At 41.5% G+C, this 21,019-nt stretch overlaps 1 protein-coding gene across 1 annotated transcript; it reads left to right on the forward strand.

The window, feature by feature from the left end:
- The first annotated feature begins 519 nt into the window (after positions 1-519).
- Positions 520-20,673, forward strand: rin3 (Ras and Rab interactor 3). Its single transcript, XM_034111820.2, has 14 exons — positions 520-741; positions 6,392-6,950; positions 7,963-8,074; positions 8,165-8,237; positions 9,782-9,873; positions 11,896-12,895; positions 14,567-14,744; positions 14,851-15,019; positions 16,196-16,317; positions 16,580-16,766; positions 17,698-17,829; positions 18,041-18,207; positions 18,722-18,836; positions 19,532-20,673. The coding sequence occupies exons 1-14, from the start codon at positions 707-709 to the stop codon at positions 20,128-20,130; spliced, it is 3,540 nt and encodes a 1,179-aa protein (XP_033967711.1). The 5' UTR covers positions 520-706; the 3' UTR covers positions 20,131-20,673.
- Positions 20,674-21,019: the final 346 nt, after the last annotated feature.

The following is a 21,019-nucleotide window of genomic DNA, read 5'->3' on the forward strand; positions in this document are numbered from 1 at the left end:
GAAAGTGCATGGACTTTACACTGAAAGCTACTCAACAACAATCAGTCAGAGAGTAACTTAAGCTTTTATAGAGTACATACAAAAAGGGGGAGGTGTGAAGAGGCAGGCAGAAAAGAGGGAAAAAAGGGTGAGGGGGGGACATGAGGTTGTGCATTCCACAGTTGGAAGGTGGGGCATCTGGAAAACTTTAGAGGAGAAGGGAGGGGAGAAGGAAGGAGAGGAGGAGGCTAATGGAGAATCTGCTGAATATTTAGGCCACATGTGCAGAATTTGAGCAGGGTCGTATTTCTACGAGGTTCTTTTGAGATTAAAAAGCCTGTTAATATGAGAAGATATAAATAATAAGCATGATCTGTAACTGTACTGCTCGAGTAGGAGAACACTAGACCGAAAGGAAGATGACATGAGACAGAAGTTAGAGCGTATGTCATAGACTAAAAAAGACTGAGAGCAGGGGAAGTCTGACCAAAGTGTGCAGCCTCTTCCTGCCTAATGATCAACTCAGGAAGTCGACAGAGAAGCAGAGGGGAGGGTGCACAGAGAAACACATTTTCCCTTTGCCTTTTAGTTTCCCCTTATTCAGTCCTGCAGCGACCAACAGAGGGGAGGAACAAAAGGGGGGAGTTGAGAAAAAGGCGGAGTTTTCAATGGAGCTCATAGAGAGACATAGTAAAAGAGAGCAGTCCAAAACTCAAACTGTGGAACTATGATGGAAGCCAGCGTAGTTTCCACGGACACAGGGTGAGTGTGTGTGGTGTCTGTGATAAAGCTGTGTGACAATGCAAGGATATAGTCTGTTGGGACAGGGGGGGGGGGTGTAGGTGGGAGTTAGGAGAGGGAGTTGGGGGTTGAAAGTTACACAGCCAAAGCAGGAAAACAGATGTGATGACTCACCAGATAACATTTAGGTCAATGGCCCATAAGAGCTTTTGAAATACTACATCCTGATTTTACGGGGTTTTGTCAAATCAGGTTTCTAATACAGGAATTGTAACAACATTCTGGTTTTGTTACAGAAATGCTTCAATTTGAGTATCTTTAAACCACTTATTGTATGGAAGAATGTCAGTGGTTGAAAGTTGACGCTAACCACTGGAAAAAAGCAGATCAGACCGTTATATCGAATGTGGGGATATTGCGATTTGTTTAATTTTAAATGTACACAGCCACCCTCACCCACATCAACTTCACACTTTAGACCGTATGAGGGATGACGTTGTTTACAGTGGGATCCTTTTGAAAGTTGCACTTTGTGTCAGTTCATATGTTGAGGCTGCTGCATTTGTTGAAGAAGTCATATTTCTCCTTTATAGGATTTACAATATATATTTTTACTTTAGGATTATATAGATTAGGTAATAGATTAGGATGTTTTCATGTTTTTGGTTAAATGACTCCATGAGACTGCGACTATCCCTAAGGTCATGTTAGGTCAGCAAAATCAGGGAATGAGTTATGCAGATCCCTGCTTAAGTATCAGTACTGCAGTATATAAATACTCCATTATAAGTAGTGCATTAGAAATGTGACTTAAGTACTTTAGTCTTATCAGCTAAATGTAATTATTCCTGCAATGTATCTTTCAGTGTTATACTAATGATATATTTGTTTACTGAATTATTATTCATCCTCTGTGTTATTGTTGTAGTAGCTCGAGGTGGAGCCTATTATAGCCTTTTAATAGAGTTATCTATAACCATCATATTTTGTAATTAGTCCTGAAAGTAACTAGCATCTAAAACTACCAAATAAATCAATAGAATGGAGTGAAGTAAACTAAAAATAGGTAGTGCAGTAGGAGTATAAAGTTGAATGTAAAAACTCAAGTACAACTACTGTATCATGAATGTTTACTTACATTACTTTAAATAGACTAAATGTTCTTATTTCCTTTCCACCCCTCTACAAAGTGATGGTGTGTTATTCCAAGGACAGCAAGTCACACAATTAAGACAACTGCTTTTTGAACCAACGTAACAATGTCAATATATATTATTTCTAACATTTTCTAACTAAAAATAAATGTTGTTAATATGAGCGTATGATGTCACCTAACGATAGCAAATATAAAGTCAAACAAATGATGTTTTAAAATGACTGTGCTGACAACATGCTGTTGTTCCTCAGAAGATTAGCTGACTTCATGGTTATTCTGTCCTTCCTGTGAATGAGCATGTCGTGTGTAAGGGGATGGGGGGTGGCGATGGGGTTGTAGACATGTGATTTCCTCATTTGCCAGATATGCCTTCAAATTCATAGAGAAATGATCTCACTCAGAACTGGGTTCTGTAGCCGAAAAGGATTAAAGATTTTCAGTTGTTCAAGTAACACAGTGGTTCTCAAAGTGGGGGGCGCTGTACTTTGTGTCAGTAGATTTCGTTAAGAATTCTCACTAGCGAGCTACGCTAACGGATATACTGTAAGGAGTTCTTTCAACAACAACGTGGAGGAGAGTCCTCTCCTGTCAGACTGAGAGGCTCAGTGAGCTAAAGGACTCTCTCAGTTTTATCTCAGTGGGTCTCAAACGGTTTGGTCACCATTAATGTAAACAATTATTTCCGAGGCACACCTTTATATGATCATTATAGTTATAAAAAAATAAGAGAATAAATGAAAAACAGGTATGAAATACTATGACAGTAAAAAAAGAATAAAGTTTAAAAGGGGAGTGATTTGTAAAATATCCATAAAGAAATAGTAAATCTGTTTCCAGTTCTGTTTCAATGGGTGTTGAGAGATGTATCCATAGATCTCTTCATTTTGCTCTCAACGTGCACCAGATTGATGCTTTTAACTTCAATATTTAAAAATCTTCCCGGGGGAGCTTGCCCCCGGACCCCCCTACTGTATGTGAGGTCCACACACCACCTATAAAAATAGCACTTTACCCCTGCTTACACCAGCTGATTATCGAGCCTTCATTGTAACAGTCGCGGGTACATTCTGTATATGCGTGGGGAGTGTTGCAGTAGAAAGTTCCACTGTAGCGACCGGTACATTAATGGGAAACCCTAAATGTTTGAGCACCCTCTATGAAACGTCAAGCTACCCCACAGCACTCCAAAATAAATCTCTGGCGCCGCCACTGAGCCTGACTATTTGTGTTGGGGGGGCCCGACTTTTTTTTTTCTCAAAGGGGGGGCCTGACAGAAAAAGTTTGAGAACCACTGAAGTAACAACTGGTAAAAAATGGTAATCATAACGCTTAACCCTATATCTGTTCTTGGAATAACAAATGTAGAGGGTTTTTTCATCCAAATTATATAAATAATTAGGAGGATTTTTTTGTTTTTTTTTAACCCTTGTGTGTCCATCAACTGTGCAACTATTTTCCTCATGTTTTTTTTGCCAACTTAATTATATTACAATATATGATCAAAAGACCTAATTTACACAAGATGAAACCTAATTTCTGAGTTTGATAAAAGACTATTACAGACTGTTCTATATCATAGTTAAGAACATAGTTTTAAAATTATTAAATGTTTTCCAATACCAGAGCATAATGACACCTGTTGATCACAGATGCTATAAATTCATATATAACACCCATATTTCAATGAAAGTAGTGATCATTCATTTTTCATGTGAGGATGGAACCATCCATGTTATTTTTATGGAAATTAGATCAAATAACCCCTTATTCCAACATAAAAATAATTTGAAACGGGTCAAATTTGACATAAGGACAACAGGTAGATTAGGTCTAACTTGTTTCAACACCTCTTAACATTTGGTCCGTAACACTAGTCATCTATGTTTCATACAAGTGGTTAGCTGCAGGCTATTAGGGCCCACATGGATCATGGGATTGAAAGTGGAAGATCTAGACAATAAGGTACTTTTTCTCCTGCTCATCACAAGGATCCGCTGTGAGTAAATAATATATAACAGAAGCTCAGGCATAGTAACAGCTTTCTGCACTAGTGATGCAACACCACTTGCAAATATCTACCCCAACTTGTGTTTAGCTAGCTACCCAAAGCTAACAAAAGGGGAAGTGAGTACTCAACAGCACTGGACGCCACTGAATCAAATCTAAAATTAGATTGATATGGTCACACTTTTTCTTATTTAAAATCAGTATTTTGTACAAAATGCACACAGCATCTCATCTGGCTCAATGTTAAAGTTAAGACCAACATGCTGTAGTACTGAATGCAGTGCTGGTTACAGCTACGTGAAACTAGCTTAAGGGTGAAACAGACATAGAATGTCTTATTTCTGAGCTAAACAAAGTGGTGGTCTCTGCCATCTGAAGGCCAAAGTAGTTAGTTGCTGTTATGTGTGAGTGGGACTGTAGCAAAGGTCATGGCTGCAGCAGTATGAAATAATCATCAAACTATTTCTATTGCAGCATCTTTATCGTGCAGATAAAGTTATAGCTCAAGGTTAAAACTACCTTTTCCCCACTCAACAAACCACACTGCTTCCTCTGACGATCACTATGTTAACCCTTTCTCCACTCCTAGTGTTGGACCAATAGCCGCGTTCACACTGCGGTACTTTTCCCACAAAGGTTCATGCGAACTTAGTTCATGATCGGGTTCACACCAAAAAGAGCCGGTACTAAAAGTAGTTCATGCGAACCTTTTAACCCCCTCGAAAGTCCCTGCTAGAGAGCAGGGACTTTCGAGCGGCTCTTTTGTGAGAAAAGAGCTATATTCCTGATTGGCTGGGCGGATTGCAAACCACGCCCCGTAAAACTCCCAAAAAGTTTTGTGAAGCCGCCATTTTATTATCCTCGCATTAGCATTATTAGCATTAGCCCAGCGCAGAAACGCAGAGAGACTAACTTATGGCAACACAACATAAAACATGGGAGCGGTGGAGATGAGGAGGTGTCGGCATTCTGGCGATTTACTCGGAAGGCTTCAGTAGAAGCTGCTGGGACTCCCAGCAGCTTCTACTGAAGCCTTCCCCAACTCCGGGGACTTCCGGCCGGGGACTCCGGGTGGCAGTATACACCGTGAAGTGGGTTGCGGCCTGCCAGTAAACCCAAAGCAGAAGAAGAAGAAGAAGAAGTGACGTCAGCGGCTTCATTTGCCTAATCCTCCCCCAGGGGACTTTTTCTGGTGTGAACGCGATCTGTACTTAGTTCATGAGAACTAAAGAGTTCTCATGAACTAAGTTCGCATGAACCTTTATGGGAAAAGTACCGCAGTGTGAACGCGGCTATTGTGTTTGAAGAGCACATATTAGGACAAGAGTCAAAAACAGCCACTAATCCAAGTATAGTGAAAGTGATTCAACAGATTATGCAATGTGAAGGTACAGAGAGCTTAATGGTATTTGTTCTTGTTTTTAAACAGATCATAAATTATCGTTAAAAAGGCGCTTGACATATATTTTGTATATGTGACGTGTATCGGGCAAATGTATTATCACATCTTATTCTGTTGCATCCATTCGAATCAATCAATCTTAAAATACATTTTAAGAGTTTAATTTAATAATGCATACCCCTAAATATACCCCTAAAATGAATACATTATTATTGAAATAATACATATTACTAGCTAGCTAATTTAAATGTTGACATGCTAACATCCCCAATGCTGATATCGCTACAAAAGGATAAATCATTGGAATAATTAACGCTAACAGACAGAAATAAGGATATAAATGGATGTTGTCTTGTGATTGAGTGGTATTGTGATTATATCAAAGGCCAGCCCAAAAGTTAGCATCACAAGGGTGTCAAAAAAGTACTTTTCGGAGTAATGCAGAAAATAAGAAACCCTAAAATGAGTCAGCATTTTACCACCTACGAACCATCGTCTCAAAGTTAGTGTTATTTTGAACTTGTTTTTGGTTAAATTCTTATGTTAGTATCTCTGGTGTACAACAAGCTTAAGTGATTTTTATTGTCAGTAATACCCCCACTCAGTCGGGCGATTACTTTTATGCTTAAAAATCACAAAGTGGTGTTAATATGTGGAGATTATCCATAAACGTGTGTTTGCCACATAGCTTATTTTCTGCAACACACCAAAACCAATGGAAAAATCCCATTGGCTTTTTGTCGAGGATTTCCTTGCAATGCTAACTTCCAGAATAAACGTCATCAGTGCTTCACTCTATTGGAGATAATAAAAATGATATAGAATAACATGAGCTTTACTATTTAAGCGTATGCTAGCTAAATGTGACTGTAATACAAAAGCAGAGTTTTTATTTTTCGTACCATAATGCAATACAAAACTGCAGATTCATTAAGATGACTCCAGGTAGTGGGGAAACTTCAACTCCTGTCAATGTTTCTGAAGTCACAGAGAATGAGTCCTGGTGACAAGATTCAAGTTTCTGGAAGCTTACTGAAGACAAGATAAGAACAAATCCTCCACATGAAGTTTCTATGCCTGACCTTTACCCCTTTTATCCTTTACAGCCACACAAGCCCTCTGACAGGACCACTCGACTCTCCACCCACCCCCTCCCCTGCCTCCATCCCTCCAGCTTCTCCCCTCTCTCCACCTTCCCTGCCATCATCCAACCTTCCGCTCCGGCCATGTCGACCCAAACCCCCGCCTCCCCTCAAGTCCTCCTGTCCTCCTGCTGCAACTCCTCCAGCCCTTCCTCCCCCTCTCCCTCCTGTCTCCAAACCTCCTCCTCCTCATCCTATCTCCAAATCTCCTCCCACCCTGTCCTCCAACCCTCCTCCCCCATCTCTTCCTCCTCCTCTCTCCCCTACTCCGGCGTCTCCTCCTCCCATCCTTTCTCCCCAGCCCTCTGATCCTATTCCTTGTCCCCCTCCTCTTCTCGATCCATTATCACCAACAATTCCATCCTCCTCATCTCCTCCAACTCCCCCTGTTGTCCCACCATCCTGTTCAACTCCCCCATTGCTGAGTCCTTTAGATCGGCTGCTTGGTAGTGTCTCGGTGTGGCAGCCCAAAGGACTCAGCCAGGACCGAACCACCAGTATATTGGAGAAAGAGACATCCGGGGTGAGATACACACACATTAGTAGTTATATTCATACCGCTTTCGTCACATTAGTATGCATGAAAAGTGACAGGTGACACGCCCCCAATTATGAAAATGAGCTAAGTCCCGCCTCCCATTGTCCGAGATCCTTTGATGTGAGTGGGTACAATTATGAAAATGAGCTAAGTCCCGCCTCCCATTGTCCGAGATCCTTTGATGTGAGTGCATGGGTAAAATTATGTTAATGAGCTAAGTCCCGCCTCCCTTTGTCCGAGATCCTTTGATGTGAGGGGTGAGGTGTTATAACAGGTAGGTGTGAAAAGCCCCCCTGTGTAGTGCCTTTGTTGTCTAATCCTTTGATGTGTTGATTAAGGCAGTCTCTTTGAAGTTATGTTGTCTGGGCCCCTGCCCCCTCACACCCCTTTGTAGTCTAGTCTAGTTAGCCTTCTCTCTCCAAATAAAAAGAAAATACACCTTACAACATCTCATTTGTTGAAACCGTACACAAACAGAACAGTGGAGTGCTAGGCTAAGGACAGAACCAGTCTAGCTGTTTCCCTTGTTTCTGGTCTTTATGCTAAGCTAAGCTAATCAACTCCTTTCCCATATGTCTATGAATCCTCTCAACTCACTCACACAAAGAAAGTAAATAAAAGCATGTACATCATATAATTCAATTTTCCAAAAGGACACTCTTCAACTCTTCAAATAAATGTGCAGTTATATCATTTTCTTTCTAGGAAATCATAGGAAACTATGGGAACTTAAAAAACATCAGCTTTAAATCCCATATTAGTTGAAATTGAATATGGTCTTTAAGTGTTGGTATGACGTTTTTGCTGTTGCTCAACCTGTGGTATGTGAAAATGTGTTACAATACCTCTGAAAATGTTGTAACTAAACACTTTAATTTATGTTTGTGGTGTTGCCCAGTGTCTGTGTCTTGTGTATTTCTGAGTCTTGAGTCCTTATTTTAATATAATTGTTTTCCATTCTGACCTCAGAGTTGTAACCACATGTTGTCATTTGCAGGCATTCCTGGTTCACAGCACAGAGGACAAGGCCATGACGTTGTCAGTACGCCTGCCTGATGAACTGGGGGAGCCGTCCGTACACAACCTGAGGGTCAAACAACACAAGACATGTACGTGTTAGAAAATATGCAAGATTTGTGTGGTAGAGGACAGATAGTAGATTAGTGAGTGATTCATTATTACATTGTTTTCTGTCACAGTTCTTCACTTCGATGGTTCTTCTCTGGTTTTTGATGACATCTTCAAATTGATCGCCTTCTACTGTGCCAGCAGGTAACAACACAGTGCAAACACAAAATAGCAAATGCACGTAGTGTGTTGTGTACGGTATGTACTGTATAGCATACAGCATGTGCACATAAAGTAGTGCAGTGATGAAGAGATTTCCAAAGTTAGCATTGCAAAGGCTCCCTCTATAAAAATCGTATTTTTCAGATTGTGTTAACCACAGACCTTATTTCAGGCATCCAACCAATTACACTTTAAAAAAACGATTGACTTTCGAGACCAGAGAACTGAAAGTAATAAAATGACTAATTTCTGCACCATATTGTATGCTAAAAGATACAAATGTTTGTGCAAAATCACAAAGACATGGCATATACACACAAACACATCTGGCATGCATTAAGTATACAGTACACATATATATATATATATATATATAAGTAATGCTGTAAAAATTATCGCGTTAACGGCAGTAATAAAACATTTGAATTAATTGCGTTAAAATATTTAACGCATTTAACGCATGTGCAGAATGGCTCGCCCCATATATCCCACCAGTGGCAGCGCCAGGGTATGCCTGGGGTAGGCTACACCCATACCAAGAAATGGCTTAGCCCCACCATGAAAAATGATGTTAAAGTAAGCAAAATAAAGTCTGCCAACTCGCGCGGAGTAAATTGCACAGACAGCAGTTAGTAAGATTGATTTCAGTAGCCACTTGTCTGGAAATACCGAAGACCAGAAACGGGTTTGAAAACTTTTGTCACGTAGTGATGTCTTCTCAATAGAACATCTTTGATAATGTCTTCTGGCCAATCAGAATCAAGATAACGGCGTGGTGTTGTTACAGGAAGTCCCGACGGAGAATACTTTTGCAGTAACTGGTACGCAGGTTATGTGCGTAATCTGAAATGCTACCGTCACTTGTGTCACAAAGCGCATTTGCGTACCGACGTACTTGTGAAGCTTTTCCAGAAGGCGGTTAGATCACCGGACGACAGAGTCGGTCTCCGTGTGCACAGACAGGGCTGCTGTTAACGTCGGTCTGTACAACGGAACTGTGCCAAAACTACGCCAACCGGCTGCGGAGGGAGACTCCCCCCATCACTGGAGAACTGCGCTAAAACAGCTGATCACAACGTTCACACTCTGTGGTCACGAAGTACTCCACTAGCCCCCCCCCCCCCCCCCTGTCGACTTTCCTGAAGTACTCCCCAGTTGATAGAAAACAACACGTAATGAATTAAGACCCCACGGTTTGATGATTGATAGGTGTGTGGGCTGTCTTTCATTTTCAACAGAAAATTCTTCTTTCATTTATCTTTCCATTCCCACAACAATATACATAAAGAAATGGCATATTTTGGACATAGTTCGAATGGTGATTAATCATGATTAATTCATTTTTAAACTGTGATTAATCTGATTAAAAATGTTAATCGTTTGACAGCCCTAATATAAAGACAATGCACATACACATATAGTTCATACACTTAACATCCATAACATGCATTATGCGCACATGTTAATGCCATGAAAACATGACAGTACACTTAATGCTGGCTTTTATTTTTAAATCCACCAATTAGGGACATTCTGGCCGTCCCACTGAAGTTACCCCGGGCCATCACCACGGCAACTAAGAGAGAGGAGCTGGAGATCATCTCTGCTATGGGTGCAGGTAGATACATGTTCATCATCAGTGCATTCAAGTTGTTGTTGCTTTAACAAAGAATAGATACAGCAATGAAAGAAACCATCATAAAATGAATTGGATCAAAAAGATGACTCAGCAGAAACGTTAAAATAATATATATTAAAGTGAATATGAAAAGTATAAAGCACTAAGACTAGCAATGTTATTTATAAACCAAAAGAGAAAACAGTAGGAAAACAGCATGAATATGTCATAAAAACATTTAATGTGTGATGTATGATCTTCATGGACATAAGATTTGCCTAGTTCAGGGGTCGGCAACCCGCGGCTCTCGAACCGCATGCGGCTCTTTAAGCCCTCCACTAAAAATATTTGTAGGACTATTTATATGTTGTTGCACGGTTGAAAATGTTTCGTATCTTGTATTTTGAGGTGATACTGTGACACATAACATTTAAAAAAAACGGTTTTAATTAGGTCAACTAAAATATGCGTCACATCCTGCTACAGTCCAGCGCCTTTACTTACAGGCGAATAACCTGACCCCCGGCTCGATGAGCGAACTATGGATAAATCAAAGAAAAGAAAAGTATCTGAGGAACAGAGGGTTTGATTCTGCGTGGACAGAGTTATCTGCTTTCACAGCAAACAATGCTGGCTTACCGGTATGTTTGATATGTGGAGAGAAGTTGTCAAAGGTGCTGCAGACTTTACGTATTGGAGGGGAAACACGGAAGAGGAAGACAGCTGACGATCTTCAGTCATCATTCAATCAGTTATATGTTTTATTTATTTCAAAGTGGGTCCATTTTAATTATATTCATTTTCTTCAAATGTGCAGAGGACTCCCCAAGTGTTGTGTTTAATTTATTTTAAAGTAGGCCTGTGTATTTATTTAATTCTCCTTATAAGTTCTTTGTTTATTATTAGAGGTGAACACTTTTCTATAATGTAATAAATAATAAATGCAAAACAACTGTAGTTTTTGTCTATGATGTAACAATATATGCAACTTTATAAGCTATCAAGCTATCAAATATGTGTTGCGGCTCCAGACAAAATGGCTCTTTTGGTCCAAAAGGTTCCAGACCCCTGGCCATGTTGTTACCTTTCTAGATATAGATTCTACATTTCAAAATATGCTATGCACTTTCTATCCGAGAGTTAGAGTAATAAATGGGGACATGGATGTTTTGACTTCCTACACTTAAAAACGTTTGCATTTAGTTGATTTAGTTTAAATAAGCTTATATTTAAAATGTGCCTATTCAAATTCCTTAAATTCAGCATAAATCTGTTAATATAATATAATATTGAATATTTTAAATTGCCTTGCTTTGTACTAAATAAATACTATATGTACTAATATACTATGTTCAGGCTGGGGGAGTAACAGATTATATTATTACATTATGTAATCAGGATACTGTATTCCTTTAAAGTTACATAAAAGAGAATCTGATTACTGGTACAAAAATAACGTTATATTATAGATCACATGGGCACACATTGTTGATGTCTTTATAGTGAGTTATGTAGTATGAGTAGCAGCTACTTGGGCTCAAGCCAGTACCGGAGTCCAACAGAGAGGCAGCAGCTGCGGGACAGTAGTCCCCCCCCCCCCAATACTTAGATCAAGTTGGTTACTGATTACAATTTTTTTCAGGTAAGTCATAATAATAATAATAATAATAATAATAATAATAATACACAATCACAAATACAATAGCATTTTAAAAAACAGGAATTTAATAATAGAAAAAAGAAATTAAAAAAGATGAAAAGACCAATTAAATGGCGTTGTTGCTAATTAAAACCCAAAATTAAAAAAAATGATGTTTTCAGCTGTCGTTTAAAAATGTCCATGAGGTTGCCTATGATATTTCTAGGCCGGGTGTTCTAGATTTTGCAAGCGTAGTGGATCAAATCTGCTTCACCCATTTTATTTTGGGGGACTTTAGGTATATTGTAACGGCATACATGTTTTAAGTAACCCTCGCAACCTTGACTACTTATCAGCTTTAACACTGACTGCATGTGTTGCAGATTTCTGGACGTCCGGTCTGAGCCTGCAGGCAGAGAACCAGGAGCAGGTTCTGGATCAGAACCAGAGTAGACCCTACATGTATGTTAACCCGGTCCCTATGGAGGACTCCCCCAGCAAAGACCTGAACACCTCCTCTATCTCCAAACTGGACATCATCGCCAATCATAGCCCCACCCCCTCCCTGCAGAATGGAGAAGCCCCTCAGAAGATGAGCACAGAGGTCAAAGGGCGGTCCAAAAAGGTGCCCAGTCCGGACATTAAATACAAGCGTCCCCCGCCTCGACCCCCCAGCATGGGCTTAGGGTCGGGGGTGGGCCTCCTCTTCTCCTCTCCCCCCTCGCCTCACACTTCTGTAACTGATAGAAAAGAGGAAGGAAAGGGAGGGGCAGGGGAGAGAGAAGAGAGGAAGTTGGTGTCACCATCACTCACTCCGTCCAGGCCTCCGGTCCCCCCGCAGAGCCGAGCCGCTCCCGCACTGCCTCCTGCGCCTCTACGTCGCACCTCCTCCCGGAAAATCACCGACCGAGAGGTAGGAGAGGGGACAGAGAGAGAGAAGGGACAACATCCTGTGAAGATAACTGAGAGAGAGGGAGGAGGAGAGGGAAGTAAATCAGGTCAGCCCAGTGAGGGGGGTGAAGAAGAGAGCATGCATCAGGAGGAAGAGGGGGAAAAGGACAACGAGAAGAAGGAGGAAGAGGAGGATGATAAACAAAAATCCAGCTCCCTCTGTGCGCTGTTAACCAAGAAGCCCACCCGCCCGGTCCCTCCCCCGAGGAGGAAACCCTCTTCCCAAAACACACCTGTGTGCCCCGCTACGGGAGGATCAGCCAATCAGACTGCAGGGATGAGAGGGCCCCCTCCATCCCCAGCGCGGAGGCCGGACGTGTCGCTGTACTCGCCACAAGGGGGGGCAGTGCTAGTAACAGACCCCGACTCCCGCTCCACCAGCAGCACAGAGGAAGAAGCAGAGCTGAGCCAGGAACAGGAGCAGAACCAGAAGTAGGTTCTGGATCTGTGGCAGAGGAAAAGTGCTGTGTGCAAATATATGATAGGATGTAAAACCAGGTTTGTAGTTCTTCAAACTGCATAGTATGTGGATTTGAATTAATTTCAGTATGAGAACATTTATTTAATGGGCATATTCAACTGACCCATAATGCATTGTGGCTCTTTAGAAATGCCAAGGCAGACTGTGAGGCAGGTTTCTGTCCAATGTTAGGGCAAAGGTTAATCAATTTCACAGAAAATCAGCTAAAGATGAATTATTCATTAATAGTGTGTTTCCATCCTGCAATCAGCATCAGCAGTTGGTTTATCTTAACTTGCACTCTCATAGATATTGGGGGGAAATTTACTTATCTTTTTTTTAACTGTCGCTAGCTAGTTTGTTAATGAGATATTAGAATAATAGATATGACAAGTGAAATGGTAAAATCAGAGCCTATACTCTGATAGCAACCAGGACCAGCTTCCACACAGTCAGGAAATACTACACAGTAAAATATTTTATCCTGACTAGGGCTTTTTTTACATGACCTGTAACCCCACAAACAAAAAAATTGCACCTACGTTACCCACAATGCAACTCGACCGCTTGGTCAGACATCACTTACAGTAACTGTGTTATGCTTGCAGTGGCTAATACAGCCTCCATAATTCTTAATTAATCTGTAATAATTAATCAAACATGTCATTCTGATTTGTGCATTACAAAGTATTTCACATCACACATTAGCTTAACAATTGTATTAAAGTAATTATGTTAAAGGTGGGGTAGGTAAGTTTGAGAAACCGGCTCGAGAAACACCTTTTGTTATATTCCATGGAATGCTCTTAACATCCCGATAGCAATGAATATCTGAAGTGCTTTGACAAAAAATCCATTAAAAAAGTGGAAGCCGTGGCGCTGTAAAAAGCACGACCAATCATCTGAGCCGGTCCGGCTAAAATAACTGGATGGCCTACCTGCCTGTCAGCCTTCCATCTGTGCACAAGCTTATCTCGTGCCCTCATTGGTCATGTGCGCGTTCGTGTGTGTTGGAGGAGGGGCTCTGTGAGGAAGTGGCAGATTTTTTTCCGGCTGTGTATTTTCAAATTCTAGCGCACTCGAGCTGCTTTCTCCATTCTTACCTACCCCACCTTTAAGTCTTATACTTTTCAACACATGTTTAAAACCTGCGGTTAAAAGGTATACAACTATCTAACTAGCAAACAGTTGAACCAACAAAGAGCAATTCTCCACCTATAATATTTGTAGTAAATGCAGTTTAAATCTGTCCTCGTTCATTATAAATAAAACCAATAAAAGTCACTGGTGTCTAATAGCAATGTAGCACAGTTTTTCAGTATAAGTATAGAAAAGCATTATTAGAACATCTTTATAAACCAAAAGATTCCACTACAAGCAAGGGCAGCTACATGCTTCGATTAAGCATGCTTAATATCAGAATGGGCAAGGCTGATTTTAGATTATTATCACAGACAAGATTTTTGTACAGAGTTCAAATTATCAAAACGTTTTAAACTATGCTTATAATGTGAAACTTCCCTGCCCAGAAGGTCTCAGACAGTTGAAGACTGGACCTCGAAGCCAATTGGTAACAAGGTCAAAGAGCCATGCTCTATAGTTTCTATTTTTGTTTAAAAGACGTACCTCATCATTCTTTCCAGTCGCCCCGCGGAGAGTCGTATCCCCAAGGTAGCAGTGAAGAGAACCCCCACTGTGATGTTGGACCGAGCCCGCTACCGCCTGTCCACGGTCCTCACCGGCCTCATCAGCCACGACCGGCGCCTCACGCAGCGCATCGTGGAGCTGGCCCGGGACCCGCTGAGCTACTTCGGCAACCTGGTGAGTACACAGGAGATCTTTATCTGCGTTGGATTTCGACCTCAACGCCACATATCATCTGGATTAAAACATGGAATCAAGTATATCTCTCATACTTTGTATTTAGGTGAAAGAGCACCGTGCGTTCACCCTGGAGACCATGTCGAACCACTCCACCTCGACGGAGCTGCTACAGGAGATCCGACAGATGATGACCCAGCTGAAGAGCTACCTGCTGCAGAGCACTGAGCTGCAAGCCATGCTGGAGCCACACCAGTATTCAGAGGAAAAACTGGGTACACTCAAATGACGCTGTTTTTTATTTAATACGTTTTCTTTTGTTTTTTTTATCAATTGGATTCTTAAAGTAAGGGTTAGGGTTCCGGTCTTGGATTGTTCACATTACTCAAGATTTGCCTACTGGTGTATTTTACAACTTTTAGGTCCTAATAATTAAAATATGTTCTATTTAAGTGTTCTTGCTGGGAAGATGATTAACTTTAAAAGACAGATTTTTGCCAATGTACGGGAATAAGTCTTTTTGGGCCAAATGGCATCCCTTAACATGGTAATACCACAGTTAGGCCACTATTTCAATTTGATTTAAAGTCTGTCTCTGTTCCTTGTAGCATGTATCCGTACTCTTTATACATCCTTGCTTGGGCAAAGATGTTCTCCAACTATAGATAGCACATTACAATTGGCTAACATTACATAAAACGAGATATGTATACAGATTTAATAAACATGTTAATCATTACAAACGTTCCAACAAAGTCGACATTGGCTTAAAATGTTTACACAATTTGACTAATGTTAACGGCCCATGTTTTCAGAGATAGTAAAATTGCGAAACTGACAGACAAAGTTCATTTCTGCCTGATATGTCGGTCTAAAAAATGTGATTGTCATGTGAGAATAGTTGGAAGATAAGTGGCTAGAGGAAAATAAGTCCAATATTATGGTGACTCTGGGGCAGAGGAGTTGGTCAGTTATCTACTGATACTGTAGATACAGAGCCAGAGCAAAACCAACATGATGCAGGGAATTAACGCTCAGTCTATTTTCTATATTGTGGGATGGCCCTTGCTGCTGCTCTCCAGCTTCATTCTCTACACCAGGGGCTAAGTGCCACAGAGACGTACTGTTGTCTCTGGGAACAGGTGGTAATACAACAGAGGACAGGACAGGGCTAGTCCGTTAGCACGCTAATTTGAGTAGATACAATACATAGATGTGTTTGACATAACATCAACACTGTAACCTCTTTCTCATTCTGTTTGGCCTGTTAGTTCATGTTTTGATTGTTAAAGATTCTAATTCTGGCCACATTTTACACATTTCACCTTTAAATGCTTATATGAGTCAGATTTTGTGAATCCAAAGTGTTTAGTTTTCGTTACAGTCATTCTCAAAGGAACGGTTTACGGTACGTTGTATTGACTGTCTTGTACGTGTGTGTGCCGGTGCAGAGAGCATCGCAGAGGCTGCTTTGTGTAAGAGTGTGCTGAAGCCACTGAGGGAGCACATTTACCAGAGTCTTGAGAAGCTGCGCACCAACGACAGCAGCCTGAAACAGCTGGCACAGAACCAGGTAAGACTGGACCGGACAGCTGTGAGAGAGTGTTCATATCATTAGTAGCAGCTGACGCCGATGGTGTGTGTGTGTGTGTGTGTGTGTGTGTGTGTGTGTGTGTGTGTGTGTGTGTGTGTGTGTGTGTGTGTGTGTGTGTGTGTGTGTGTGTGTGTGTGTGTGTGTGTGTGTGTGTGTGTGTGTGTGTGTGTGTGTGTGTGTGTGTGTGTGTGTGTGTGTGTGTGTGTGTGTGTGTGTGTGTGTGTGTGTGTGTGTGTGTCAGTCTGTCATTCTAGGCAGCACCACCACAGCTTTAGGAGTAACCACTGCCGTCCCTGAGGCCTCTGCTCTGGAGAAGATCAGCATCAAACTGAGCAACGTGCATCTGGAGTATTCACCCCAGAAAAAGATCGAGCTCATGCTGAAGGCATGCAAGATCATCTATGACTCCATGGCTGTCAGCAGTCCAGGTCAGAACCCCAGAAAATCCATTTAACCTATGAACTCCAATTCTATTGTTTTTTTTTTTATCAAAACCAAACCTCCATTCATGGCAGTACGATTATGGCAATATACATCAACAATGTTTCAAGCCTTTGTCAGGCGTCTTCGTTTCATTGGCCCCATAACGAGCGTTAGCATTAGCCTTCTGTACACACATGAAAAATGCTCTTTCAATGGCAAGCTAAGGTGAGCTCACGGGCCAGTTACATGAGATCAGATATTCCTAATTGGAAAATTGTTTGTTAAATCCAGTTCCGGGAGGCTTTTGGTGGTCTCAGCTCACTCTAGAGCAGGGGTGTCAAACTCAAGGCCCGGGGGCCTAATCCGGCCCGCGACTTCATTTTCTGTGGCCCTGCAAGAGCTTGCAAAGAAAATAATCCGTTTATTATACGGTTACATGCCGATTTACAGAAGCACGTTGCCCATAAACTACATGTCCCACAATGCATCTCGTTTTGTGCCATGTGCACTGAAGAGACTTGCAATTATTTGCCCTGGACTTCTGCTTTCAGACGTAGTTCATTACTAAGTTATTACCCTATCCGATAATAATCCAATTCAGAGGCAATGATGTAATATAATACATTATTTTAATATAATATATTTATATAGTCTTAAAAGTTACAACCGGCCCTTTGAGTGCAACCATAATGCTGATGTGGCCCGCGATGAAATTGAGTTTGACGCCCCTGCTCTAGAGAATCTTTAATAATCAAAAGTCACTGTCCAATTATGGCGTAGTTACCAACACAGTTTCTTGTCATGTCAACAACACTACACATTGGCACAACACATGTTTTTAGTGAACATTTTTGTACATCTCCCCACTTTTAATCAAAGAGTTTCCTCCCCGGGGAATACTTTGTCCAAAATATTTATATGTGTGTTTGTGTTTAGGGCGTGCCCATGGCGCTGATGACTTCCTGCCAGTAATGATGTACGTCCTGGCTAGATCCAATCTGGCCAACCTGCAACTGGATGTAGAATACATGATGGAGCTGATGGACCCCGCCTTAGCGCTAGGAGAAGGTACCCAGAACATACTGACACCCTGACCCCCCATCTGTGTGTGCAACCTTAATGAGTGTGTGTGTGTGTGTGTGTGTGTGTGTGTGTGTGTGTGTGTGTGTGTGTGTGTGTGTGTGTGTGTGTGTGTGTGTGTGTGTGTGTGTGTGTGTGTGTGTGTGTGTGTGTGTGTGTGTGTGTGTGTGTGTGTGTGTGTGTGTGTGTGTGTGTGTAGGTTCCTATTATCTGACAACCACCTATGGGGCTCTGGAGCACATTAAGACGTTTGACCAGCAGAGGACAGCAACACGGCAGCTCAGCAGAGAGGTTCAGGACTCCATCCACCGCTGGGAGAGGAGACGCACGCTGAACCAGGAGCGCATGGCCCAGGGATCTGTTCGGGTACACACACACACACACACACCCACACCCACACCCACACACACACACACACACACACACACACACCAAGACCACATTATGAACAGTGACACGCTGTGTGATAGGGTCAGAGGGACTCACATGTTGGAAGAGACAATAAGGATTGGTATTGCATGATGTACATGTAAAAAAACTGAATTCTACTTTTGAAAATTGAAACTGAAATAGCAGAGAAGTATTCAAGATTAAATTCAAGATTCAAAGGTTTTATTGTCATATAAGCTACAGTGTAGAAATGGCAATGAAATAAATAAATAAATGTAAAAGTGCAAAAAGTCTACATCCATGTAAATAGAATATGTTATGTACAAGAACAGAATATGAAATGAAATAATGTACTTTATTTAAATAGGGTTTATTGCGGTACGTATCATAATATTCAGTGAATATTCACACAGATCTTAATAGAGAAACCAGCTAAGATGTGTCCATCCATTGGTCTTTGAGTAACTTTGTGTGCATTGTTGTTGTTCAGGACTTCCTGACAGTGTCTTGTCCAGAGTTTGGAATCAACCTAAAAACTCTGGGGGTCCTGCCCACCACCACGATGGAGCAGCTGGCTGAGCAGTGTGCTGCACGCTTTGAACAAGGTACTGTGTGTCCGATAGGTACTGTCACATGCTACTGTTAGCACTGGCTGTTCATTCGTTTCATTCACCACAGTTCAGAGTCGGACCTAAAAGGGCCACTCCAGCACTTTGATTATGCTGAAGTTGGGGCACTTGCAAGAGAAAGACTTTCTAAAAAGGATTTTTAACGCTGATGCAGCAGAGAATTAGATAGCCTGACTGGTAGTCCCTACTAGGGCTTATAACGACACCTCCAATAATGCAATAACTACCTTTACCCTGTGGTCATTTCTCCATCTACAATTCCTTTTTAAAAAAACTTCCTGTATTTGTTGTTAAGCAGAGGTGGCAAATGACGCTTTGTATAAAAATAACTACTCAGATTGTTAGATAACTGCTAATATTACTGGAAACTTAAAGTTATCCTATTATACTATTTCTAGGCATATTATAGGTCTCAGATATATAAAAAACATGTCTATGAAGTGTTAAAATACCAAACAGATCACCCGTTGTAGCCTCATACCCCTCTATTTGAGCCCTCTTAGAGAAGTGCTGATTCTGGGTCCGTAGCTTTAAAAAAAGACTCTTTGTGAGTCTCCTGACACACCAGGGACACATATTTATGTAAAAAAGACATCAAAAAGGGCATTTATAGGTGACCTTTAAAATAAAAAATAAATGTTGTTTACACATCATGCTTCCTTGTCCCCCAGACTCCTACATCCTCAGTGTGTATGTGGATGGTGTTCACCGGCCCATGGCCCCTACAGAGCTGGCCCTCATTGTTAAGAGCAGTTCCAAGCCTGGAGCTTACTGCTTCGTCTATCACCATGCCGACCAGCCCATCAGCCCGCCCCCCCGCAGCTACCCGGCTGACGCACCTCCAACTTCACCAGCTTTAACAGCTCCACCAGCTTTAACAGCTCCACCAGCTCCATCAGCCCCAACAGCTGTACCAGCACCACGCACTCGACCCGCACCACCTGTTTTACCAGCACCACCCGTTTTACCAGCACCACCCGTTTTACCAGCACCATCCATTTTACCTGCACCATCCATTTTACCTGCGCCACCTGTTTTACCAGCACCATCCGTTTTACCAGCACCATCCATTTTACCTGCGCCACCCATTCTACCAGCAACACCCGTTCTTCCAGCTCCATCTGCTCCATCTGCTCCACCTGCTTTACCAGCACCACCAGCTCCATCCGCTCCTACCGCTCCACCTGCAGAAAGCTTCTCCCCAGATGAGCCTGCTGATGTGGACTTGGTGGAGCAGGAGGTGGAGGAGGAGAGTTTGATCAGCTTGTAGCTACTCCAGCATCACAGTGGCAGATGCTGTATTGCTATGGTAACTACATCACCGTGGTGACAGCATTGCTGTGGTTACTGAATCCACCAACAAATATGTCAGACACTGATTCTGCAGGTCAACATGGGGTCTGGAACCCCAGGGACTGCAGGTTTATAGAATGTAAAAATACATATTATTGGAACATGCACGTATATGATCATGTTTATACTGTTTATATTACATTATGCTTTGTGATGCTTGAGACTTTCTACAGACTTTGAGTCAAATGTATTAATTAATCTTTCCTCTCTTTATTAAAGTCCAGATAATTCAGACCCATTGACATTATTCTGTGACAAAAAGCAGTCAAAACACTTAAGAGGGTACAAGGACTTTGCAAAAGTACAAGCACAGGTATATATTAGCAGCAGCCATAAGCACACATCTTCCATTTTCATTCAAAAAGTCCAGTAAGCACATGTTCTTTTTCATTATTTTACATTTTGTATACAAACTTATACTGATAGCCTTGTAAATAAACTTGCTTTTTCAATTTTCCAATGCTGTTTCAGGTTTACATTTTTAATGTTTCCACAGTATATAAAACGGTTATAATGCCATTACTTATTATGTATAAACCCTTTCTAAAGAGTGCAAATTCACACAATAGAGACAAGAGCAAGGTTATAAATTGGTGGGGCAGGAATTAGTCCTAAAACTTGGCAACGAGTTAGCATTTTACCATTTCCGGTTCCTTCGTCCCATGGTAAATGTACAAGAATGTGTTTTTGGTTAGATGCCTAAAATAATGTCTGTGGTTAACACAAGTTCCAGATATTTTCAAGTTTTGTTCTACAACATAAAATACGTCAGTAAATAGCCAACTAGTGAACTCCGGAAGTCTCTA

The sequence above is a fragment of the Pseudochaenichthys georgianus genome, chromosome 22 (genome assembly GCF_902827115.2).
Source record: "Pseudochaenichthys georgianus chromosome 22, fPseGeo1.2, whole genome shotgun sequence".
NCBI lineage: Eukaryota > Metazoa > Chordata > Actinopteri > Perciformes > Channichthyidae > Pseudochaenichthys > Pseudochaenichthys georgianus.

Excerpts from the sequence above, each read along its gene's own strand:
- rin3 (XM_034111820.2), top strand. The coding sequence starts at position 707 with ATGATGGAAGCCAGCGTAGTTTCCACGGACACAGG. Across the intron at positions 742-6,391 it reads GTAGTTTCCACGGACACAGG|CCACACAAGCCCTCTGACAG; the intron begins GTGAGTGTGTGT and ends TATCCTTTACAG. Across the intron at positions 16,318-16,579 it reads AACAGCTGGCACAGAACCAG|TCTGTCATTCTAGGCAGCAC; the intron begins GTAAGACTGGAC and ends TGTGTGTGTCAG.